Source organism: Ranitomeya imitator, chromosome 4, assembly GCF_032444005.1.
Source record: "Ranitomeya imitator isolate aRanImi1 chromosome 4, aRanImi1.pri, whole genome shotgun sequence".
Classification (NCBI taxonomy): domain Eukaryota; kingdom Metazoa; phylum Chordata; class Amphibia; order Anura; family Dendrobatidae; genus Ranitomeya; species Ranitomeya imitator.
The window spans coordinates 1386574-1413454 of record NC_091285.1 but is presented as its reverse complement, the minus strand read 5'-3'; the positions used below and the strand labels follow the sequence as shown (position 1 = coordinate 1413454).

General features: G+C 52.7%; 1 protein-coding gene across 2 annotated transcripts in view; it reads left to right on the top strand.

The window, feature by feature from the left end:
* The window catches only part of LMO3 (LIM domain only 3), a 109039-nt gene extending 82371 nt beyond the window's left edge, over nucleotides 1–26668 (top strand). For both annotated transcript variants that reach the window (XM_069762749.1, XM_069762750.1), the window contains exons 3-4: nucleotides 10101–10226; nucleotides 26437–26668. In XM_069762749.1, coding sequence (XP_069618850.1) covers nucleotides 10101–10226; nucleotides 26437–26536 — 226 coding nt within the window. In that variant the 3' untranslated portion in view covers nucleotides 26537–26668. The remainder of the gene's footprint in view (nucleotides 1–10100; nucleotides 10227–26436) is intronic.
* The last annotated feature ends 213 nt before the right edge of the window (nucleotides 26669–26881 follow it).

The window sequence follows — 26881 nt, the reverse complement described above, 5'->3', positions numbered from 1 at the left end:
TCTGCTGCTCCCGGCCAGTGTTCCCCCATGTCTGCTGCTCCTGGCCAGTGTTCCCTCATGTCTGCTGCTCCCGGCCAGTGTTCCCCCATGTCTGCTGCTCCTGGCCAGTGTTCCCTCATGTCTGCTGCTCCCGGCCAGTGTTCCCCCATGTCTGCTGCTCCTGGCCCGCTTACGCCCCATGTCTGTGTATACCTTTTTTTTTGCTCCTGGCCTGTTTTTGCTACCCCAGTCCATAGTCACCCCCATTCTTCCCACGCCGGCTCCTGGCCTGTGTTCACCCTTTTTTTTTCTCCCGGCCTTTGCTCGCCCCCGTCTGGTCGCGGCACTTCTTTGCCCCCCCCCCCTTCATCTCATGATCTTCAGGTTTGAAGATTAAGAAGCGCCATGATTTCCAGTTAATTAGATGAGCTTTCCGCTGCCTCGGTCTGGCAGTTCACTAAAATGTTCCTGTGTAAGGGGTGATAATTCATCATTAGGGCTTCAGAGTCCAGGTGCAGATGAAAACTGATGGAGCCTCCAGCGCGGCGGCACCACCACGTGTGGTAAGCCCAATTCCCCGGCCCTGCAATGCCTAGCAATCGCATATGCAGAATGTATGGACAGCAGACGCTGCAGCCGCCCGTCTCGTGCTGGAAGGTTCCTGGCAGCCGCGTGGTGCAGCTGACAGGCGCCAAGGACCAGGCCGCATCCAAGGACTTTGTTTAGGTGCAACAAATCATTTGTCTGTTATTAACCCAGAGCTTGTAATTATGCAGATTGCATAGATCCCAGCCCGGAGTGCGGCGGCCGAGCATTGCGGAGCGCAACCCATTCATCATGCTGACTGATGGCCGCTGCGCGAGTCCCAGTGCTTAATGTACTGGGTAATTAACTGTCATCTGCCCGGTAATAGGCGGATGATCAATGGTTTTTGCGTAAGAAATTCTAATCAGGAGCTGATAAATGTCTGCAGCTCAGAGGAGAGTGCTCCCAGGTGACAGGGGAAATCCTCACGTCGCCCCAGTGCAGAGAGTGGAAAGTGTGAGAGATCAGGCAGAGCGCCCCCTGTGCCCTGAGGTGACAGCCACAGTGTGCGAAACATGGCTGCAAATATCTCCTCACCCTCTGCTCTGCTGAGAAAGGTCTGCTGCTCAGAGGAGAGCGCTGACGTCTGAACTCCCAGGTGACAGGGGAATGTTGTGAATTCTGCTTTTGGGCTCCCTCCGGTGGTTGTAGGTGGTAATGCAGTTGTCCCTGGGCTGCAGTCTTGGACAGGTATATCTGCTGATTGCAATTCTGACTGGGGTATTTAGGTTTGCAGGACTCATTAGTCCTTGCCAGTTGTCAATGTTTCTTGGGAAGTGTTGGATCTTTGTCTGGTTCCTCCTGCCTTGCTGCCATTTCAGCAAAGATAAGTGTCTGTTTCTTTTTCTGTGGCACACAAGCTGTGTGCTTATATTCTGTGCTATTCTTTTGTTTTCTCTTGTCCAGCTTAGACTGTGTCAGTGTTTTCTCAGTCTTGTTGGATTCTCTGGAGTTGCAGATATACACTCCACATCTTTAGTTAGATGGTGGAATTTTTTGTATCATCTGCTGTGGATATTTTTGGAAGGGTTTTAATACTGACCGCTTAGTATCCTGTCCTATCCTGTCCTATTTTAGCTAGAGTGGCCTCTTTTGCTACATCCTGTTTCCTGCCTGCGTGTGTCTTTTCCTCTACTACTCACAGTCAATATTTGTGGGGGGCTGCCTATCCTTTGGGGTTCTGCTCTGAGGTAGAATTCCTATTTCCATCTATTTAGTATTTAGTCCTCCGGCTGTGTCGAGGTGTCTTGGATTTGTTAGGCACACCCCACGGCTACTTCTAGTTGCGATGTTAAGATCAGGATTTGCGGTCAGTATAGTTACCACCTTTTCCAGTGAAAGTTTTCATGCTGCTCCAAGGTCACCTGATCATAACAGGGGAAATCCTCACATCGCCCCAGTGCAGAGAGTGGAAAGTGTGAGAGATCAGGCAGAGCGCCTCCCGTGCCCTGAGGTGACAGCCGCAGTGTGCGAAACAAGGCTGCAAATATCTCCTTACCCTCTGCTCTGCCGAGAGAGGTCTGCTGCTCAGAGGAGAGCGCTGACGTCTGAACTCCCAGGTGACAGGGGAAATCCTCACATCGCCCCAGTGCAGAGAATGGAAAGTGTGAGAGATCAGGCAGAGCGCCCCCTGTGCCCTGAGGTGACAGCCGCAGTGTGCGAAACAAGGCTGCAAATATCTCCTCACCCTCTGCTCTGTCGAGAAAGGTCTGCTGCTCAGAGGAGAGCACTGACGTCTGAACTCCCAGGTGACAGGGGAAATCCTCACATCGCCCCAGTGCAGGGAGTGGAAAGTGTGAGAGATCAGGTAGAGCGCCCCCTGTACCCTGAGGTGACAGCCGCAGTGTGCGAAACAAGGCTGCAAATATCTCCTTATCTTCTGCTCTGTCGAGAAAGGTCTGCTGCTCAGAGGAGAGCGCTGACGTCTGAACTCCCAAGTGACAGGGGAAATCCTCACGTCGCCCCAGTGCAGGGAGTGGAAAGTGTGAGAGATCAGGCAGAGCGCCCCCTGTGCCCTGAGGTGACAGCCACAGTGTGTGAAACATGGCTGCAAATATCTCCTCACCCTCTGCACTGCTGAGAAAGGTCTGCTGCTCAGAGGAGAGCGCTGACGTCTGAACTCCCAGGTGACAGGGGAAATCCTCACGTCGCCCCAGTGCAGGGAGTGGAAAGTGTGAGAGATCAGGCAGAGCGCCCCCTGTACCCTGAGGTGACAGCCACAATGTGCGAAACATGGCTGCAAATATCTCCTCACCCTCTGCTCTGCCGAGAAAGGTCTGCTGCTCAGAGGAGAGCGCTGACGTCTGAACTCCCAGGTGACAGGGGAAATCCTCACGTCGCCCCAGTGCAGGGAGTGGAAAGTGTGAGAGATCAGGCAGAGCAGCCCCTGTGCCCTGAGGTGACAGCCACAGTGTGTGAAACATGGCTGCAAATATCTCCTCACCCTCTGCACTGCTGAGAAAGGTCTGCTGCTCAGAGGAGAGCACTGACGTCTGAACTCCCAGGTGACAGGGGAAATCCTCACGTCGCCCCAGTGCAGGGAGTGGAAAGTGTGAGAGATCAGGCAGAGCAGCCCCTGTGCCCTGAGGTGACAGCCACAATGTGCGAAACATGGCTGCAAATATCTCCTCACCCTCTGCTCTGCTGAGAAAGGTCTGCTGCTCAGAGGAGAGCGCTGACGTCTGAACTCCCAGGTGACAGGGGAAATCCTCACGTCGCCCCAGTGCAAGGAATGGAAAGTGTGAGAGATCAGGCAGAGCAGCCCCTGTACCCTGAGGTGACAGCCACAGTGTGCGAAACATGGCTGCAAATATACAGGGACGTGACAGGGATCGGGCCCTGTATACAGGGACGTGGCAGGGATCGGGCCCTTTATACAGGGACGTGGCAGGGATTGGGCCCTGTATACAGGGACCGGGCCCTGTATACAGCGACGTGGCACGGAGCGGGCCCTGTATACAGGGACGTGGCAGGGAGCGGGCCCTGTATACAGGGACGTGGCAGGGAGCAGGCCCTGTATACAGGGACGTGGTAGGGAGCGGGCCCTGTATACAGGGACGTGGCCGGGATCGGGCCCTGTATACAGGGACATGGCAGGGATCGGGCCCTTTATATAGGGACGTGGCAGGGATCGGGCCCTGTATTCAGGGACTGGGCCCTGTATACAGGGACGTGGCAGGGAGCGGGCCCTTTATATAGGGACGTGTATTATATAACACAGAAGTTACCACGGAATATCACAAAATCTATGTCTATGCCACATATACCATAAATTATTTAAAGTAGTGATTCCAGGTACTCTGTGAAAAGATGTGTGTTTACCACCACCACACGGAGTAAAGAAAACACTCCTACCCCGTGACCATAGACCTACCAGAGATTAACACCACACCAGGATCTTAATCATTAAAAATTAATTTTTATTATACAATTCAAAATAGCAACATTACAACAACATATAAAATCAAATACCAGTATGCACCACAGGACAATAATATAATAATAATATAATATACAATATAATAGCAGCAATACCCAGAGCAATATAGATCCCTACCAATGTTATATGCAGTATCCAAATTTAATATATAGCAAAAGGAGCAATTTTTACAGAAAATATTAATATGAAACAATTTAACTGTCGAAGTATTAAAAAGAAGACTGGATTAAATAATTAAAGTGTTTATATGCTACAAAAATCTATTCTATCACAGAATGATCAAACCAAGGTAAAAAAAATATATATACACAAAAATCCGTGAAAAAACTAAAAATCATAAAAAAAATATATATATATAAATATATGATATATATAAAAAAGATGTGCCCATAAGACAGTCAATACATATTATGCCACACACTAGTGTATATAAAAAAATGTGCTGAAGTGCTGTAAACCAAAGAAGAAATGCCACATGCAGGAGTATGCAAGACCCAGCTGATTACTATTACCAAATATTGCTTCCTCACTTAAATGAGTAAAGATCACATGAAAAGTGCTATGTGCTGTGCATATGAAGACTATATATCTGTGCCACAGAAAATAGGTAATTGCTCAGCTGTAGGTGATGCACTGAATACAATAGAGCGCTGTGATACCTGGGATACAATAAAGCGCACACTGAAAGTGCTATGTGCTGTGCATATAAAAAGTCTATGTATGTGCCACAGAAGTACTACTAAATCTAGTGCTAAAAAAGATAATTCGCTCAGCTACGAGGGATGCATGGGATGCAATAGAGCACCGTGCTATCAGGGATACAATGAGGTGCACACAGAAAGTGCTATGTATATAAAGAGTCTGTATGTGCCACAAAAGGTTCTGCTATATATAGTGCTCAGCTGCGGGGGATACACGGAATACAATAGACCGCTGTGCTACCAGGGTTACAATGAGGTACTATATACTTATAACAAATGCAGAAGGGGATCTAAAAATATATTGCCAATATATACCTTGGGTTGCTGAGTCCTGTGGGAAACGCACCCCGACGCGCGTTTCGGAAGAATTCCTTCGTCAGGGGAAATCCTCACGTCGCCCCAGTGCAGGGAGTGGAAAGTGTGAGAGATCAGGCAGAGCGCCCCCTGTGCCCTGAGGTGACAGCCACAGTGTGCGAAACATGGCTGCAAATATCTCCTCACCCTCTGCTCTGCTGAGAAAGGTCTGCTGCTCAGAGGAGAGCGCTGACGTCTGAACTCCCAGGTGACAGGGGAAATCCTCACGTCGCCCCAGTGCAGGGAGTGGAAAGTGTGAGAGATCAGGCAGAGCGCCCCCTGTACCCTGAGGTGACAGCCACAGTGTGCGAAACATGGCTGCAAATATCTCCTCACCCTCTGCTCTGCCGAGAAAGGTCTGCTGCTCAGAGGAGAGCACTAACGTCTGAACTCCCAGGTGACAGGGGAAATCCTCACGTCGCCCCAGTGCAAGGAATGGAAAGTGTGAGAGATCAGGCAGAGCGGCCCCTGTACCCTGAGGTGACAGCCACAGTGTGCGAAACATGGCTGCAAATATACAGGGACGTGGCAGGGATCGGGCCCTGTATACAGGGACGTGGCAGGGATCGGGCCCTTTATACAGGGACGTGGCAGGGATTGGGCCCTTTATATAGGGACGTGGCAGAGATCGGGCCCTTTATACAGGGACATGGCAGGGATCGGGCCCTTTATACAGGGACGTGGCAGGGAGCGGGCCCTGTATACAGGGACGTGGCAGGGAGCGGGCCCTGTATACAGGGACGTGGCAGGGAGCGGGCCCTGTATACAGGGACGTGGCAGGGAGCGGGCCCTTTATATAGGGACGTGGCAGAGATCGGGCCCTTTATATAGGGACGTGGCAGGGATCGGGCCCTGTATACAGGGACGTGGCAGGGATCGGGCCCTGTATACAGGGACGTGGCAGGGAGCGGGCCCTGTATACAGGGACGTGGCAGGGAGCGGGCCCTGTATACAGGGACGTGGCAGGGAGCGGGCCCTTTATATAGGGATGTGGCAGAGATCGGGCCCTTTATATAGGGACGTGGCAGGGAGCGGGCCCTGTATACAGGGACGTGGCAGGGAGCGGGCCCTTTCTATAGGGACGTGGCAGGGATCGGGCCCTGTATACAGGGACGTGGCAGGGAGCGGGCCCTTTATATAGGGACGTGGCAGGGATGGGGCCCTTTATATAGGGACCTGGCAGGGAGCGGGCCCTGTATACAGGGACGTGGCAGGGATCGGGCCCTTTATATAGCGACACGGCAGGGATCGGGCCCTTTATATAGGGACCTGGCAGGGATCGGGCCCTGTATACAGGGACCTGGCAGGGATCGGGCCTTGTATACAGGGATGTGGCAGGGATCGGGCCCTGTATACAGGGACGTGGCAGGGATCGGGCCCTGTATACAGTGATGTGGCAGGGATCGGGCCCTTTATATAGCGACACGGCAGGCAGCGGGCCGTTTATACAGGGATGTGGCAAGGAGCGGGCCCTGTATATAGGGATGTGGCAGGGAGCTGGCCCTTTATATAGCGACACGGTAGGGAGCGGGCCCTTTATACAGGGACGTGGCAGGGATCGGGCCCTTTATACAGGGATGTGGTAGGGATCGGGCCCTGTATACAGGGACGTGGCAGGGACCGGGACCTGTATACAGGGATGTGGCAGGGATCGGGCCCTGTATACAGGGACGTGGCAGGGAGCGGGCCCTTTATATAGGGACGTGGCAGGGATCGGGCCCTGTATACAGGGACGTGGCAGGGAGCGGGCCCTTTATATAGGGACGTGGCAGGGAGCGGGCCCTTTATATAGAGACGTGGCAGGGATCGGGCCCTGTATACAGGGACGTGGCAGGGATCGGGCCCTGTATACAGGGACGTGGCAGGGAGCGGGCCCTGTATACAGGGATGTGGCAGGGAGCGGGACCTGTATACAGGGACGTGGCAGGGATCGGGACCTGTATACAGGGACGTGGCAGGGATCGGGCCCTGTATACAGGGATGTGGCAGGGAGGGGGCCCTTTATATAGTGACACGGCAGGGAGCGGGCCCTTTATATAGGGACACGGCAGGGAGCGGGCCCTTTATATAGGGACGTGGCAGGGAGCTGGCCCTGTATACAGGGACGTGACAGGGATCGGGCCCTGTATACAGGGACATGGCAGGGAGCTGGCCCTGTATACAGGGACGTGGCAGGGATCGGGCCCTGTATACAGGGACGTGGCAGGGATCGGGCCCTGTATACAGGCACATGGCAGGGAGTGGGCCCTTTATATAGGGACGTGGCAGGGAGCGGGCCCTGTATACAGGGATGTGGCAGGGAACTGGCCCTGTATACAGGGACGTGGCAGGGACGGGCCCTGTATACAGGGACGTGGCAGGGAGCGGGCCCTGTATACAGGGATGTGGCAGGGATCGGGCCCTGTATACAGGGACGTGGCAGGGATCGGGCCCTGTATACAGGGACGTGGCAGGGATCGGGCCCTTTATACAGGGACGTGGCAGGGAGCGGGCCCTGTATACAGGGACGTGGCAGGGAGCGGGCCCTTTCTATAGGGACGTGGCAGGGATCGGGCCCTGTATACAGGGACGTGGCAGGGAGCGGGCCCTTTATATAGGGACGTGGCAGGGATGGGGCCCTTTATATAGTTACCTGGCAGGGAGCGGGCCCTGTATACAGGGACGTGGCAGGGATCGGGCCCTTTATATAGCGACACGGCAGGGATCGGGCCCTTTATATAGGGACCTGGCAGGGATCGGGCCCTGTATACAGGGACCTGGCAGGGATCGGGCCCTGTATACAGGGATGTGGCAGGGATCGGGCCCTGTATACAGGGACGTGGCAGGGATCGGGCCCTGTATACAGTGATGTGGCAGGGATCGGGCCCTTTATATAGCGACACGGCAGGCAGCGGGCCCTTTATACAGGGATGTGGCAGGGAGCTGGCCCTTTATTTAGCGACACGGTAGGGAGCGGGCCCTTTATACAGGGACGTGGCAGGGATCAGGACCTTTATACAGGGATGTGGTAGGGATCGGGCCCTGTATATAGGGATGTGGCAGGGAGCTGGCCCTTTATATAGCGACACGGTAGGGAGCGGGCCCTTTATACAGGGACGTGGCAGGGATCGGGCCCTTTATACAGGGATGTGGTAGGGATCGGGCCCTGTATACAGGGACGTGGCAGGGACCGGGACCTGTATACAGGGATGTGGCAGGGATCGGGCCCTGTATACAGGGACGTGGCAGGGAGCGGGCCCTTTATATAGGGACGTGGCAGGGATCGGGCCCTGTATACAGGGACGTGGCAGGGAGCTGGCCCTGTATACAGGGACGTGGCAGGGATCGGGCCCTGTATACAGGGACGTGGCAGGGAGCGGGCCCTGTATACAGGGATGTGGCAGGGATCGGGACCTGTATACAGGGACGTGGCAGGGATCGGGACCTGTATACAGGGATGTGGCAGGGAGTGGGCCCTTTATATAGTGACACGGCAGGGAGCGGGCCCTTTATATAGGGACACGGCAGGGAGCGGGCCCTTTATATAGGGACGTGGCAGGGAGCTGGCCCTGTATACAGGGACGTGGCAGGGATCGGGCCCTGTATACAGGGACATGGCAGGGAGCTGGCCCTGTATACAGGGACGTGGCAGGGATCGGGCCCTGTATACAGGGACGTGGCAGGGAGCTGGCCCTTTATATAGCGACACGGTAGGGAGCGGGCCCTTTATACAGGGACGTGGCAGGGATCGGGCCCTTTATACAGGGATGTGGTAGGGATCGGGCCCTGTATACAGGGACGTGGCAGGGACCGGGACCTGTATACAGGGATGTGGCAGGGATCGGGCCCTGTATACAGGGACGTGGCAGGGAGCGGGCCCTTTATATAGGGACGTGGCAGGGATCGGGCCCTGTATACAGGGACGTGGCAGGGAGCTGGCCCTGTATACAGGGACGTGGCAGGGATCGGGCCCTGTATACAGGGACGTGGCAGGGAGCGGGCCCTGTATACAGGGATGTGGCAGGGATCGGGACCTGTATACAGGGACGTGGCAGGGATCGGGACCTGTATACAGGGACGTGGCAGGGATCGGGCCCTGTATACAGGGATGTGGCAGGGAGTGGGCCCTTTATATAGTGACACGGCAGGGAGCGGGCCCTTTATATAGGGACACGGCAGGGAGCGGGCCCTTTATATAGGGACGTGGCAGGGAGCTGGCCCTGTATACAGGGACGTGGCAGGGATCGGGCCCTGTATACAGGGACGTGGCAGGGATCGGGCCCTGTATACAGGGACATGGCAGGGAGTGGGCCCTTTATATAGGAACGTGGCAGGGAGCGGGCCCTGTATACAGGGACGTGGCAGGGAGCTGGCCCTGTATACAGGGACGTGGCAGGGACGGGCCCTGTATACAGGGACGTGGCAGGGATCGGGCCCTGTATACAGGGACGTGGCAGGGAGCGGGCCCTGTATACAGGGACGTGGCAGGGATCGGGCCCTGTATACAGGGACGTGGCAGGGATCGGGCCCTGTATACAGGGACGTGGCAGGGATCGGGCCCTGTATACAGGGACGTGGCAGGGAGCGGGCCCTTTATATAGGAAGGTGGCAGGGAGCGGGCCCTGTATACAGGGACATGGCAGGGAGCTGGCCCTGTATACAGGGACGTGGCAGGGATCGGGCCCTGTATACAGGGACGTGGCAGGGATCGGGCCCTGTATACAGGGACGTGGCAGGGATCGGGCCCTGTATACAGGGACGTGGCAGGGAGCGGGCCCTTTATATAGCGACACGGCCGGGAGCGGGCCCTGTATACAGGGACGTGGCAGGGATCGGGCCCTATATACAGGGACGTGGCAGGGATCGGGCCCTTTATATAGGGAACTGGCAGGGGTCTGCTACTGACCTGATCTGCAGGAAACTTCTGCTTTTCCTGCGATTTCCTGTGGCTCTGGGGTGGATCAGGACTATAAACACCATCATCCTCATCATTACCAGTGTAACCACCATCCTCTCCCCAGAGGAGTCTGCCCATGCACTCAGCACTTGTGATCTTTGCGCAGGTTGTTTGGCGTGACTGGGAATTGCGCGGCGTGCAGTAAGCTGATCCCGGCCTTCGAGATGGTGATGCGCGCAAAGGACAACGTCTACCACCTGGACTGCTTCGCCTGCCAGCTGTGCAACCAGAGGTGGGTGGCGCCTGCACTGCTAGGACACGCCCCTGCTCAGGTGTCCAGAGGGGTCCACACTTTGCATCATGGGGGGGTCCGCACGTTGCATCATGGGGGGCTGCACAAACCTACACAAGAGGAAGAACTGAGCCCAAAAGGTAAGATTCAATAATATTTATTGGTATAAACAAACAAAAAAAGGAAAAGCAAAAAATGTTTTACAAATTACTATTAACAAGCTACTGCAAGGTATGTAAGTGACAGGAAGGCATCCATAATGTGATTAACCTGCAGAAATGCATATAAACCACAGCTAGCTAGCTATGAACGCCATCCAATAATGGGCAATAGCCACAATATTAGCACACAGTGTGCAGAGAGCATAAAGTACAGTGCAATAACAACAACCAGGAAGGGTATGAGAATAAATACATCCTGATGGATTGTTTCCAAAAAATACAAAACCAACACCGAGCATAAAACAGAACAAGTACATAAAGGAGGATAGGGCAGAGTTGGGTAGACAACCTGCAGGACGTAGAGAGGACCCCGACGCGCGTTTCGCATTAGCTTCTTCCAAATGGGGGAGAGTAAAGACCACGACTATTTATGGTGGATCTCACCAATTCTGGCACAGAAGCAGTGCTCACACTGCTCAGATTAGCAACACAGATGTCCGGGGTTCGGCGTCTTACGTTCCCATCAGACACGTGATGAGAGCTGGGAGAGGGAGGCCGGAGAGATGTGTCACGATGGAGACCCGGTGCCAAGTGGTCAAGGTGAGCACATGCCGCACTTAATAGACTGGAGCACAGTATAAGAAGCAGTGAAGTCCAATCTTGTGATGCAAGGACATGGGTAACAAAGCAGAGGGAAGGTAGTGGAAAGGGGAATCAAAAATGATACACACAGTAAGCAACAATGTGGTAAGGGGATAGAAAAATAAAGTAAAATAGTGTATGGAAAAAATAATAGCTAAGGACTGAGGAGTATGAAAAGTGAGAGGTATGAATAAAGCCAAGTCTGTAATAAACAGTGTATAAAGTGCAAGTGCAAAATAGATAATAGAAATAATGTGAACACTCCATACTTTATATACCGACATGAAGAGACTGCAAAACGGAACGGATGGATGTGCTGTGGACACTATGTCTCTACATGAGCAGAATAGTGACGGTAAATGGGGAGGAAGTGTTCTATAAAGTGTAAAAAAAAATCTCTAAATATGAAATCATTATTATAATAGACGCAGAATGAGAAACAACGTGTAAGAAACATATTCTGAAGAAAATCCTTATATTCACAAAAAGGATCATATAGATTCTAATAAGAAAGGGTGATGTTTGTAGGTGACAAAACACATGAGAAGACACCTAACGAAGGCTGAAAAAAGTGCAAGTGCATCAATTGTACTGAATATACAAGATATATCATTCTCTATATTCATCTTTTAAAAAGAAATTCACTGCAGCTCCAATACCAGCCGTAACTCAACATGTACAAAACTGAGGAAACATTAATAGTTTGCAGAAAAGCAGCAAAACTAATAACCTCATTCAATCCAATCAGCCGGACACGATTCATCTTAGAAATCCATCTAGTTTCCAGCTGCACTAGGGTCTTCTTCCAATTACTGCCGCCACTATCTCTCTGGACCCGATCGATACATACAACTTTTAAAAACATTTACATCACTCTTCTGGGCAGTCCTGAAATGCCAGGGTACAGGTAGAGGCTGGAGCCCGGGCTACAGGTAGAGGCTGGAGCCCGGGCTACAGGTAGAGGCTGGAGCTGGGCTACAGGTAGAGGCTGGAGCCCGGGCTACAGGTAGAGGCTGGAGCCGGGCTACAGGTAGAGGCTGGAGCCCGGGCTACAGGTAGAGGCTGGAGCCCGGGCTACAGGTAGAGGCTGGAGCCCGGGCTACAGGTAGAGGCTGGAGCTGGGCTACAGGTAGAGGCTGGAGCTGGGCTACAGGTAGAGGCTGGAGCCCGGGCTACAGGTAGAGGCTGGAGCTGGGCTACAGGTAGAGGCTGGAGCCCGGGCTACAGGTAGAGGCTGGAGCCCGGGCTACAGGTAGAGGCTGGAGCTGGGCTACAGGTAGAGGCTGGAGCTGGGCTACAGGTAGAGGCTGGAGCCCGGGCTACAGGTAGAGGCTGGAGCCCGGGCTACAGGTAGAGGCTGGAATCTACACATTGCATCATGGGGCTACAAATTGTATAATTGGAGGGGCTACACATTGTATTATTGATGGTCTGCTCATTGCATCATGGGGTCTACAAATAGTTTTTTTGAGACAAAGGAGAGATCAACCCAGAAGAAGCTTTATAAAGGAGCATGCAGAAGGTTATGCCCACAGTCCGTGGATAGCTAGGCCTACATTCATTCATGGGTAGGTGTATGTGGCACCCCAGGAGTTCGGGTGCCACAGTGGTGCTGCCTTCCTCTCGGGGAGGGTAATGCCATGCCTGGAAGCAGGAGGGATCCCTTTGGCAGGTAATCTTACATTCAACACATTCTGACTCAAGGCCAGAAGGGGGAGCTCTAAACCCAGTTTAAGAGGAGCGTCCCTGATATACATCCTAGTCTGGAGGAGGAGTTAGACAGTTGGTAGCAGACAGTGAAGGAGCACAGAGGAACTTAGGAGTTAGAGGAGGGCTGCGACTGGGCCCCTCTAAGTAGAGTGCCGAAACCAAGCACCGGGAGTCCGAGGCTGTGGGGAACTGCAAGTCCCAGAGCAGAACGGGAGGGCAGGAAGCTAAAAGTGACTTGCCCACATTAAACCTGAGGTACAGCAGCATTCCAGAGTCACTGTGTATAGAGACCCCAGAGAAACGGCTCAAGTTGCCTACCATGCAAGTACTGTCCCAGGACAGACATTAACTGAGGACCTTGTTAGGACCCCACAGGCAGCAAAGGACTAGAAACCAGCGCATTGAGGAAGGCTCCAAACTGACCTGGCAAAGGGATTCCTGCCTGCTTTCAGGCTGCCTGGACTCCATCGACACCTATTGCCGGTAGCCTGGACTGAGGCTGACTACAACATCACTAAACCAGGTAAAGACTGCAACCTTGTGTCCTGCATTTATTTGCCAGCATTCACCATCCCTGCCAAACAAACCGGGAGCCCTTGGGACCCCGCTTCACCTGTGGAAAGCGTCGCCATCTTTGCTGCAGTAGCATCGCCCCAAAGGACCCCTTTAAGCAGCATTGGTCCCCTCTGACCGAGAACCACTGGTGGCTTCACGGACACAAACTTTATTAAAACTCTTTTAAAGACCTTTCCCCATTTACTTGAGTGCCCAGGGCTACGGACCGGGTCACTGCCACCGTGACCACCCAGTACCCTAGGCCCTGGCGGGCGACTCATGTACACTTACTGAATGGCTAAGTCTACTCTTGCTGGACGGCTGCCGATGCTTGATGGATGTCTCGGTCTACGCCAGATGGATGTCTTGGTCTGCGCTCAATAGGGAAACTAAATATTAGCTGGACAGCTAGGTCTATGCTTGATGGACAGTAGATGGCAAAGTCTACGGTCGGTAGGCAACTAGGTTTGCGCTTGGTAGATGACTTAAGTTTATGCTCAGCGGATAGGTCTATGCTCAGTAGATGATGGTCTACGCACGGTGGACAAAGCGTTGGACAGCTAGGTCTACACTCAGTGGACGGCTATATCTACACTTGGTAGATGGCAAACTCTACTCTGGATAGGCGGCCAAGTTTATGTTCTTTAACTGGCTGGATCTACGCTCGGTAGATGGCTGGGTCTATGCTCTGTAGATGGCTGGGTCTATGCTCTGTAGTTAGCAAAGTCTTTGCTCTGTGGGCGCCTAGGTCTACACTCAGTAGACGGCTGGCTCTACGCTTAGTGAGCGGCTGGGTTTACCCTTAGTGGCCAACTTGCTCTATGCTCAATAACCCAATACAAAAAGAAATGGAGAACTCTTATTAAAAAAAAAAAACAATACAATGATCTTTATTACATATAACAACAATTAAAAAACAAGGGTTGTGAGGTAGAACATGATAGGACAACACATGGTCCAATGTATGGTTCTATGTATAGTGCTGCACAACATATATATATATATATATATAATGTGTATATATATATACTAGCTATTGAACCCGTTCTACGCCCGGGTGGCGAGCATTTATATTGGTATATTGTCTCCATCATGGTATGTGCTGCTCCATCCTGCGTCCCCATCCTGTCATGCGCTGCTCCATCCTGCGTCCCCATCCTGTCATGTGCTGCTCCATCCTGCGTCCCCATCCTGTCATGTGCTGCTCCATCCTGCGTCCCCATCCTGTCATGCGCTGCTCCATCCTGCGTCCCCATCCTGTCATGTGCTGCTCCATCCTGCGTCCCCATCCTGTCATGCGCTGCTCCATCCTGCGCTCCCTTTCCTGTCATGCGCTGCTCCCATCCTGCGTCCCCATCCTGTTATGCGCTGCTCCCATCCTGCGTCCCCATCCTGTGATGCGCTGCTCCCATCCTGTGATGCGCTGCTCCCATCCTGCGTCCCCATCCTGTCATGTGCTGCTCCATCCTGCGTCCCCATCCTGTGATGCGCTGCTCCCATCCTGTGATGCGCTGCTCCCATCCTGCGTCCCCATCCTGTCATGTGCTGCTCCATCCTGCGTCCCCATCCTGTCATGCGCTGCTCCATCATGCATCCCCATCCTGTCATGCGCTGCTGCATCCTGCGTCCCCATCCTTATGTGCTGCTGCATCCTGCGTCCCCATCCTGTCATGCGCTGCTGCATCCTGCGTCCCCATCCTTATGTGCTGCTGCATCCTGCGTCCCCATCCTTATGTGCTGCTGCATCCTGCGTCCCCATCCTTATGTGCTGCTCCACCCTGCGTCCCCATCCTTATGTGCTGCTCCATCCTGCGTCCCCATCCTTATGTGCTGCTCCATCCTGCGTCCCCATCCTTATGTGCTGCTCGATCCTGCATCCCCATCCTTATGTGCTGCTCCATCCTGCGTCCCCATCCTTATGTCCTGCTCCATCCTGCGTCCCCATACTGTTATGTGCTGCTCCATCCTGCGTCCCCATCCTTATGTGCTGCTGCATCCTGCGTCCCCATCCTTATGTGCTGCTCCATCCTGCGTCCCCATCCTTATGTGCTGCTGCATCCTGCGTCCCCATCCTTATGTGCTGCTCCATCCTGTGTCCCCATTTTTATGTGCTGCTCCATCCTGCGTCCCCATCCTTATGTGCTGCTGCATCCTGCGTCCCCATCCTTATGTGCTGCTCCATCCTGCGTCCCCATCCTTATGTGCTGCTGCATCCTGCGTCCCCATCCTTATGTGCTGCTCCATCCTGTGTCCCCATTTTTATGTGCTGCTCCATCCTGCGTCCCCATCCTTATGTGCTGCTGCATCTTGCGTCCCCATCCTTATGTGCTGCTCCATCCTGTGTCCCCATTTTTATGTGCTGCTCCATCCTGCGTCCCCATCCTTATGTGCTGCTGCATCCTGCGTCCCCATCCTTATGTGCTGCTCCATCCTGCGTCCCCATCCTTATGTGCTGCTCCATCCTGCGTCCCCATCCTTATGTGCTGCTCCATCCTGCGTCCCCATCCTTAAGTGCTGCTCCATCCTGCGTCCCCATCCTTATGTGCTGCTCCATCCTGCGTCCCCATCCTTATGTGCTGCTGCATCCTGCGTCCCCATCCTTATGTGCTGCTCCATCCTGCGTCCCCATTTTTATGTGCTGCTCCATCCTGCGTCCCCATCCTTATGTGCTGCTGCATCCTGCGTCCCCATCCTTATGTGCTGCTCCATCCTGTGTCCCCATCCTTATGTGCTGCTGCATCCTGCGTCCCCATCCTTATGTGTTGCTCCATCCTGTGTCCCCATCCTTATGTGCTGCTGCATCCTGCGTCCCCATCCTTATGTGCTGCTGCATCCTGTGTCCCCATCCTTATGTGCTGCTCCATCCTGCGTCCCCATCCTTATGTGCTGCTCCATCCTGCGTCCCCATCCTTATGTGCTGCTCCATCCTGCGTCCCCATCCTTATGTGCTGCTCCATCCTGCGTCCCCATCCTTATGTGCTGCTGCATCCTGCGTCCCCATCCTTATGTGCTGCTCCATCCTGTGTCCCCATCCTTATGTGCTGCTCCATCCTGCGTCCCCATCCTTATGTGCTGCTCCATCCTGTGTCCCCATCCTTATGTGCTGCTGCATCCTGCGTCCCCATCCTTATGTGCTGCTCCATCCTGCGTCCCCATCCTTATGTGCTGCTCCATCCTGTGTCCCCATTTTTATGTGCTGCTCCATCCTGCGTCCCCATCCTTATGTGCTGCTCCATCCTGTGTCCCCATCCTTATGTGCTGCTGCATCCTGCGTCCCCATCCTTATGTGCTGCTCCATCCTGTGTCCCCATCCTTATGTGCTGCTGCATCCTGCGTCCACATCCTTATGTGCTGCTCCATCCTGTGTCCCCATCCTTATGTGCTGCTCCATCCTGCGTCCCCATCCTTATGTGCTGCTCCATCCTGTGTCCCCATCCTTATGTGCTGCTCCATCCTGCGTCCCCATCCTTATGTGCTGCTCCCATCCTGCGTCCCCATCCTTATGTGCTGCTGCATCCTGCGTCCCCATCCTTATGTGCTGCTCCATCCTGCGTCCTCATCCTTATGTGCTGCTCCATCCTGTGTCCCCATTTTTATGTGCTGCTCCATCCTGCATCCCCATCCTTATGTGCTGCTCCATCTTGCGTCCCCATCCTTATGTGCTGCTCCATCCTGCGTCCCCATCCTTATGTGCTGCTCCATCCTGCGTCCCCATCCTTATGTGCTGCTCCATCCTGCGTCCCCATCCTTATGTGCTGCTCCATCCTGCGTTCCCATCCTTATGTGCTGCTCCATCCTGCGTCCCCATCCTTATGTGCTGCTCCATCCTGCGTCCCCATCCTTATGTGCTGCTCCATCCTGCGTCCCCATACTGTTATGTGCTGCTCCATCCTGCGTCCCCATCCTTATGTGCTGCTCCATCCTGCGTCCCCATACTGTTATGTGCTGCTCTATCCTGCGTCCCCATACTGCCTCTGACCCGCTCGGCGCCGAGTGCTGGGGGGCCTGAGCAGGCGGGGACACCGGCGCGCTGTGGGGGTCAGGTACCGGTATCGCCGCCAGCTCAGGCCCCCCCAGCACTTACTATACTCACCTGTCCGGCGTTCCATCGCTGGGCGCCGCCATCTTCCCGGTCTCCTGGCTGTGACTGTTCAGTCAGAGGGCGGCGCCGGCGCGCATTAAGCGCGTCATCGCGCCCTCTGAACTGAAGGCCACAGACCGAAGACCGGGAAGATGGCGGCGCTCAGCGATGGAACGGGGACAGGTGAATATAGGCGATACCCTCCTGGCGGTCCCTGCTTCTGCGGTGGAGATCGCGGTGTGTGTTCAGTGTGAACGCACACCGCGATCTCCCGGGAGCGTCGCTCTGTGAGGCCCAGACTGCGCTTGCGCTTGCGCAGTCTATAGAGGCTTCGGACAGAGTGACGCTCCCAGCGTTATAGATATATATATATATAAACTCGGCCTAAGTACAACCAGGCTTCCCAGTGAATTTATTATAAAGAAGTAGCAGCAGCTTGTGCAGATTTTTGGATGAAGGAGGGAGTACGAGTCCCAGGCTGTACGGCCCGAGTCCAGGAATGGGCTTCCAGGTATTAGCACTCACATAGCGCAGTTATACCGCCATCCAGTGGTAGATATGGAGAAGTGTTCAAGAATTATTCCCAAGGAGCGATTCCTACTAAGAGAAGAAAATGTCTGTATATGAGAGGTGGAGACGCGCGGCACTAACGCTGTTCTGTAACTCACATTAGTGTGTGATATCAGCAGAACAATGAAGGCTCGTGTCACAGTGCGGCGTCCTATAAAGAGCAGAGCCGGATAATGAGTAGAGTCGGATAACGAGCAGAGCCCTAGAAAGAGCAGAGCCGGATAAAGGGCAGAATCCTATAAAGAGCAGAACCCTAGAAAGAGCAGAGCCCTAGAAAGAGCAGAGCCGGATAAAGAGCAGAGTCCTAGAAATAGCTGAGCAAGATAAAGAGCAGAGTCCTAGAAAGAGCAGAGCCCTAGAAAGGGCAGAATCCTATAAAGAGCAGAGCCAGATAAAGGGCAGAATCCTATAAAGAGCAGAACCCTATAAAGAGCAGAGCCCTAGAAAGAGCAGAGCCGGATAAAGGGCAGAATCCTATAAAGAGCAGAGCCCTAGAAAGAGCAGAGCCCTAGAAAGAGCAGAGCCGGATAAAGGGCAGAATCCTATAAAGAGCAGAGCCCTATAAAGAGCAGAGCCCTAGAAAGGGCAGAATCCTATAAAGAGCAGAGCCGGATAAAGGGCAGAATCCTATAAAGAGCAGAACCCTATAAAGAGCAGAGCCCTAGAAAGAGCAGAGCCCTAGAAAGAGCAGAGCCGGATAAAGGGCAGAATCCTATAAAGAGCAGAACCCTATAAAGAGCAGAGCCCTAGAAAGAGCAGAGCCGGATAATGGGCAGAATCCTATAAAGAGCAGAACCCTAGAAAGAGCAGAGCCCTAGAAAGAGCAGAGCCGGATAAAGGGCAGAATCCTATAAAGAGCAGAACCCTATAAAGAGCAGAGCCCTAGAAAGAGCAGAGCCGGATAAAGGGCAGAATCCTATAAAGAGCAGAGCCCTATAAAGAGCAGAGCCCTAGAAAGGGCAGAATCCTATAAAGAGCAGAGCCGGATAAAGGGCAGAATCCTATAAAGAGCAGAACCCTATAAAGAGCAGAGCCCTAGAAAGAGCAGAGCCGGATAAAGGGCAGAATCCTATAAAGAGCAGAACCCTATAAAGAGCAGAGCCCTAGAAAGAGCAGAGCCGGATAATGGGCAGAATCCTATAAAGAGCAGAGCCCTATAAAGAGCAGAGCCCTAGAAAGAGCAGAGCCGGATAAAGAGCAGAGTCCTAGAAATAGCTGAGCAAGATAAAGAGCAGAGTCCTAGAAAGAGCTGAGCCCTAGAAAGGGCAGAATCCTATAAAGAGCAGAGCCGGATAATGAGTAGAGTCGGATAACGAGCAGAGCCCTAGAAAGAGCAGAGCCGGATAAAGGGCAGAATCCTATAAAGAGCAGAACCCTATAAAGAGCAGAATCCTATAAAGAGCAGAACCCTATAAAGAGCAGAGCCCTAGAAAGAGCAGAGCCGGATAAAGGGCAGAATCCTATAAAGAGCAGAACCCTAGAAAGAGCAGAGCCGGATAATGGGCAGAATCCTATAAAGAGCAGAACCCTAGAAAGAGCAGAGTCCTAGAAAGAGCAGAGCCGGATAAAGAGCAGAGTCCTAGAAATAGCTGAGCAAGATAAAGAGCAGAGTCCTAGAAAGAGCAGAGCCCTAGAAAGGGCAGAATCCTATAAAGAGCAGAGCCAGATAAAGGGCAGAATCCTATAAAGAGCAGAGCCGGATAAAGGGCAGAATCCTATAAAGAGCAGAGCCGGATAAAGAGCAGAGTCCTATAAAGAGCAGAGCCCTATAAAGAGCAGGGCCAGATAACAAGCAGAGCCCTATAAAGGGCAGAATCCTATAAAGAGCAGAGCCCTATAAAGAACAGAGCCCTATAAAGAGCAGAGCCCTATAAAGACCAGAGCCCTATAAAGAGCAGAGCCCTATAAAAGAGCAGAGCCGGATAAAGGGCAGAATCCTATAAAGAGCAGAGCCCTATAAAGAGCAGAGCCGGATAAAGAGCAGAGCCGGATAACGAGCAGAGCCCTATAAAGGGCAGAACCCGATAAAGAGCAGAGTCCTATAAAGAGCAGCGTCCTATAAAGAATGGAGTACTATAAAGAGCAGAGTCCTATAAAGAGCAGAGTCCTATAAAGAGCTGAGTCCTATAAAGAGCAGAGTCCTATAAAGAGCAGAGTCTTATAAAGAGCAGAGTCCTATAAAGAGCAGAGTCCTATAAAGAGCAGAGTCCTATAAAGAGCAGAGTCCTATAAAGAGTGGAGTCCTATAAATTGGGCAGGCAGAGTCCGCCATCACAAGAGCCATAAATAGGGATTGGGAGGCAGAGTCCGCCATCACAAAAGCCATAAATAGGGATTGGGCAGGCAGAGTCCGCCATCACAAGAGCCATACATAGGGATTGGGCAGGCAGAGACCACCATCACAAGAGCCATACATAGGGATTGGGCAGGCAGAGACCACCATCACAAAAGCCATAAATAGGGATTGGGCAGGCAGAGTCCGCCATCACAAGAGCCATACATAGAGATTGGGCAGGCAGAGACCACCATCACAAAAGCCATAAATAGGGATTGGGCAGGCAGAGTCCGCCATCACAAGAGCCATACATTGGGATTGGGCAGGCAGAGACCACCATCACAAAAGCCATAAATAGGGATTGGGCAGGCAGGGTCCGCCATCACAAGAGCCATACATAGGGATTGGGCAGGCAGAGACCACCATCACAAGAGCCATAAATAGGGATTGGGCAGGCAGAGTCCGTCCTCACAAGAGCCATAAATAAGGATTGGGCAGGCAGAGTCCACCATCACAAGAGCCATACATAGGGATTGGGCAGGCAGAGTCCGTCCTCACAAGAGCCATAAATAGGGATTGGGCAGGCAGAGTCCACCATCACAAGAGCCATAAATAGGGATTGGGCAGGCAAAGTCCACCATCACAAGAGCCATAAATAGGGATTGGGCAGGCAGAGTCCGCCATCACAAGAGCCATAAATAGGGATTGGGCAGGCAGAGTCCGTCATCACAAGAGCCATACATAAGAACTGGGCAGGCAGAGTCCGATATCACAAGAGCCATACATAGGGATTGGGCAGGCAGAGTCCGTCATCACAAGAGCCATACATAGGGATTGGGCAGGCAGAGTCCGCCATCACAAGAGCCATACATAGGGATTGGGCAGGCAGAGTCCGCCATCACAAGAGCCATAAATAAGGATTGGGCAGGCAGAGTCCGTCATCACAAGAGCCATAAATAGAGATTGGGCAGGCAGAGTCCGCTATCACAAGAGCCATACATAGGGATTGGGCAGGCAGAGTCCGCCATCACAAGAGCCATACATAGGGATTGGGCAGGCAGAGTCCGCCATCACAAGAGCCATAAATAAGGATTGGGCAGGCAGAGTCCGCCATCACAAGAGCCATACATAGGGATTGGGCAGGCAGAGTCCGCCATCACAAGAGCCATACATAGGGATTGGACAGGCAGAGTCCGTCATCACAAGAGCCATACATAGGGATTGGGCAGGCAGAGTCCGCCATCACAAGAGCCATAAATAGGGATTGGGCAGGCAGAGTCCGATATCACAAGAGCCATACATAGGGATTGGGCAGGCAGAGTCCGATATCACAAGAGCCATACATAGAGATTGGGCAGGCAGAGTCCGCTATCACAAGAGCCATAAATAGGGATTGGGCAGGCAGAGTCCGCCATCACAAGAGCCATACATAGGGATTGGGCAGGCAGAGTCCACCATCACAAGAGCCATAAATAGGGATTGGGCAGGCAGAGTCCGTCATCACAAGAGCCATACATAGGGATTGGGCAGGCAGAGTCCACCATCACAAGAGCCATAAATAGGGATTGGGCAGGCAGAGTCCGTCATCACAAGAGCCATAAATAGGGATTGGGCAGGCAGAGTCCGTCATCACAAGAGCCATACATAGGGATTGGGCAGGCAGAGTCCACCATCACAAGAGCCATAAATACGGATTGGGCAGGCAGAGTCCGTCATCACAAGAGCCATACATAGGGATTGGACAGGCAGAGTCCGTCCTCACAAGAGCCATACATAGGGATTGGGCAGGCAGAGTCCACCATCACAAGAGCCATACATAGGGATTGGGCAGGCAGAGTCCGTCCTCACAAGAGCCATACATAAGAATTGGGCAGGCAGAGTCCACCATCACAAGAGCCATAAATAGGGATTGGGCAGGCAGAGTCCGTCATCACAAGAGCCATAAATAGGGATTGGGCAGGCAGAGTCCGTCATCACAAGAGCCATACATAGGGATTGGGCAGGCAGAGTCCACCATCACAAGAGCCATAAATACGGATTGGGCAGGCAGAGTCCGTCATCACAAGAGCCATACATAGGGATTGGACAGGCAGAGTCCGTCCTCACAAGAGCCATACATAGGGATTGGGCAGGCAGAGTCCACCATCACAAGAGCCATACATAGGGATTGGGCAGGCAGAGTCCGTCATCACAAGAGCCATACATAGGGATTGGGCAGGCAGAGTCCACCATCACAAGAGCCATAAATACGGATTGGGCAGGCAGAGTCCGTCATCACAAGAGCCATACATAGGGATTGGACAGGCAGAGTCCGTCCTCACAAGAGCCATACATAGGGATTGGGCAGGCAGAGTCCACCATCACAAGAGCCATACATAGGGATTGGGCAGGCAGAGTCCGCTATCACAAGAGCCATACATAGGGATTGGGCAGGCAGAGTCCACCATCACAAGAGCCATAAATAGGGATTGGGCAGGCAGAGTCCGTCATCACAAGAGCCATACATAGGGATTGGACAGGCAGAGTCCGTCATCACAAGAGCCATAAATAGGGATTGGGCAGGCAGAGTCCGCTATCACAAGAGCCATACATAGGGATTGGGCAGGCAGAGTCCACCATCACAAGAGCCATACATAGGGATTGGGCAGGCAGAGTCCGCCATCACAAGAGCCATACATAGAGATTGGGCAGGCAGAGTCCGCTATCACAAGAGCCATACATAGGGATTGGGCAGGCAGAGTCCGTCATCACAAGAGCCATACATAGGGATTGGACAGGCAGAGTCCGTCATCACAAGAGCCATACAAAGGGATTGGGCAGGCAGAGTCCGCCATCACAAGAGCCATAAATAGGGATTGGGCAGGCAGAGTCCGATATCACAAGAGCCATACATAGGGATTGGGCAGGCAGAGTCCGATATCACAAGAGCCATACATAGAGATTGGGCAGGCAGAGTCCGCTATCACAAGAGCCATAAATAGGGATTGGGCAGGCAGAGTCCGCCATCACAAGAGCCATACATAGGGATTGGGCAGGCAGAGTCCACCATCACAAGAGCCATAAATAGGGATTGGGCAGGCAGAGTCCGTCATCACAAGAGCCATACATAGGGATTGGGCAGGCAGAGTCCACCATCACAAGAGCCATAAATAGGGATTGGGCAGGCAGAGTCCGTCCTCACAAGAGCCATAAATAGGGATTGGGCAGGCAGAGTCCACCATCACAAGAGCCATAAATAGGGATTGGGCAGGCAGAGTCCGTCATCACAAGAGCCATACATAGGGATTGGACAGGCAGAGTCCGTCCTCACAAGAGCCATACATAGGGATTGGGCAGGCAGAGTCCGCCATCACAAGAGCCATACATAGAGATTGGGCAGGCAGAGTCCGTCATCACAAGAGCCATAAATAGGGATTGGGCAGGCAGAGTCCGCCATCACAAGAGCCATACATAGGGATTGGGCAGGCAGAGTCCGTCCTCACAAGAGCCATAAATAGGGATTGGGCAGGCAGAGTCCACCATCACAAGAGCCATACATAAGAATTGGGCAGGCAGAGTCCACCATCACAAGACCCATACATAGGGATTGGGCAGGCAGAGTCCGCTATCACAAGAGCCATACATAGGGATTGGGCAGGCAGAGTCCACCATCACAAGAGCCATAAATAGGGATTGGGCAGGCAGAGTCCGTCATCACAAGAGCCATACATAGGGATTGGGCAGGCAGAGTCCACCATCACAAGAGCCATAAATAGGGATTGGGCAGGCAGAGTCCACCATCACAAGAGCCATACATAGAGATTGGGCAGGCAGAGTCCGCTATCACAAGAGCCATACATAGGGATTGGGCAGGCAGAGTCCGCCATCACAAGAGCCATACATAGGGATTGGGCAGGCAGAGTCCGATATCACAAGAGCCATACATAGGGATTGGGCAGGCAGAGTCCGTCATCACAAGAGCCATACATAGGGATTGGGCAGGCAGAGTCCACCATCACAAGAGCCATACATAGGGATTGGGCAGGCAGAGTCCGCCATCACAAGAGCCATACATAGGGATTGGACAGGCAGAGTCCGCCATCACAAGAGCCATACATAGGGATTGGGCAGGCAGAGTCCGCCATCACAAGAGCCATAAATAGGGATTGGGCAGGCAGAGTCCGCCATCACAAGAGCCATACATAGGGATTGGGCAGGCAGAGTCCGTCATCACAAGAGCCATACATAGGGATTGGGCAGGCAGAGTCCGTCATCACAAGAGCCATACATAGAGATTGGGCAGGCAAAGTCCGCCATCACAAGAGCCATAAATAGGGATTGGGCAGGCAGAGTCCGTCCTCACAAGAGCCATACATAGGGATTGGGCAGGCAGAGTCCGCCATCACAAGAGCCATAAATAGAGATTGGGCAGGCAGAGTCCACCATCACAAGAGCCATAAATAGGGATTGGGCAGGCAGAGTCCGTCCTCACAAGAGCCATACATAGGGATTGGGCAGGCAGAGTCCACCATCACAAGAGCCATAAATAGGGATTGGACAGGCAGAGTCCGTCATCACAAGAGCCATACATAGGGATTGGGCAGGCAGAGTCCACCATCACAAGAGCCATAAATAGGGATTGGGCAGGCAGAGTCCACCATCACAAGAGCCATAAATAGGGATTGGGCAGGCAGAGTCCGCCATCACAAGAGCCATAAATAGAGATTGGGCAGGCAGAGTCCACCATCACAAGAGCCATAAATAGAGATTGGGCAGGCAGAGTCCACCATCACAAGAGCCATAAATAGGGATTGGGCAGGCAGAGTCCGCTATCACAAGAGCCATACATAGGGATTGGGCAGGCAGAGTCCGTCATCACAAGAGCCATACATAGAGATTGGGCAGGCAGAGTCCACCATCACAAGAGCCATAAATAGGGATTGGGCAGGCAGAGTCCACCATCACAAGAGCCATAAATAGGGATTGGGCAGGCAGAGTCCACCATCACAAGAGCCATAAATAGGGATTGGGCAGGCAGAGTCCGCCATCACAAGAGCCATACATAGAGATTGGGCAGGCAGAGTCCACCATCACAAGAGCCATACAAGAGCCATAAATAGGGATTGGGCAGGCAGAGTCCACCATCACAAGAGCCATACATAGGGATTGGGCAGGCAGAGTCCACCATCACAAGAGCCATAAATAGGGATTGGGCAGGCAGAGTCCACCATCACAAGAGCCATAAATAGGGATTGGGCAGGCAGAGTCCGTCATCACAAGAGCCATACATAGGGATTGGGCAGGCAGAGTCCGCCATCACAAGAGCCATACATAGGGATTGGGCAGGCAGAGTCCACCATCACAAGAGCCATACATAGGGATTGGGCAGGCAGAGTCCGCCATCATGCTTCTCACGTGTAGACCAATCACTGAAGGGAATGTCTGACTAAAAGAGGGCAATGAGCAGTATCCAAGTCCCAAACAAGGTGCCACACACAGTATTTGGTTTTGTCCTATGGGCGGGCAGAGTCCGCTCTCCAGGTCCATGGTGACTCTAGGTGGGCTAGCTTTTTCTTGATGTCCCTTCCCCAGTCGATCACATGGATCCTCTGTCCCCCTTACAATTAGGTGCCGACTATAAATGTTGGGGGATGGGTTTGAGTTGGGAGAAGTCTTTGATTTCAGACGCTGCCAATGTCGAGGATATGTGCCCTTACTCGGACTTTACGTTTTCTGGGTGTCAGTCCTATGTAAATAATTTTACAAGGGCAAATAGCGTAATAAACGACTCCTCCGGTCTCACACATTATGTGTCTTGTGATTTTAAAGGTTTTATCTCAATTAAAAGAGAGCTATAGTGCAGTCTTAAAGGGATAGCCCCCATATCAGTCATTCATGTCTTCATTTTTTGGCTACAAAACAATCCACTGGATTACACTCTGTGCATCTAATTCATTTCTATGGCAGAAATAGTGCAGTTCCGTCAGCATGGCTGCTTCTGTAGTTGCGACCACCGGATTTTGAACAGCTGAGGTGGATACCCCTTTAAGAGATGACACTTTGCGTGAACCTATGCATTTTTCACATCTTTCCCAGAATATTACCCTGATATAAGTACTCAGCTTGACTACTACTCACTGTTATCATCCATTACAAGCCTGGGCGGGGCGCATAGTGATCGTGGGCTCACGACGCTGCGTTGACGCGTTTTTCTCATTTGCTTGTGTTGTTTTCCAGGTTTTGTGTCGGAGATAAGTTTTTTCTGAAGAATAACATGATTCTGTGCCAGACGGACTATGAGGAGGGTCTGATGAAGGAGGGCTTCATGGCGCGCTGAGCGGACCACCCTGAGTGCTGTATATACAGACTGCGGACCATTATGCTGTTGTTTCTGGACCCCTTTCCTTTTGCTTGCTCCGGTCGGTTTTGCTCGGCATGAGACTGTACATAATGTATCGTACGACACAAATGGGATACAGTTTTATTGTGTTACGTTTGTGTCGCTGTCACTTACTTTGTAATTGTTGCATTTAGAACAATCAGTGTTTACACAACAAACAATTCTGCTCCGAGTCCGAGGGACTTTTCACATCACCCGGAACTTTCTACAAGAATAAAGAGCAGAACATTGGAATATAATGATGAGCGGCTTCTCCGTGACACATGAAGGTGGGGGCTGGGG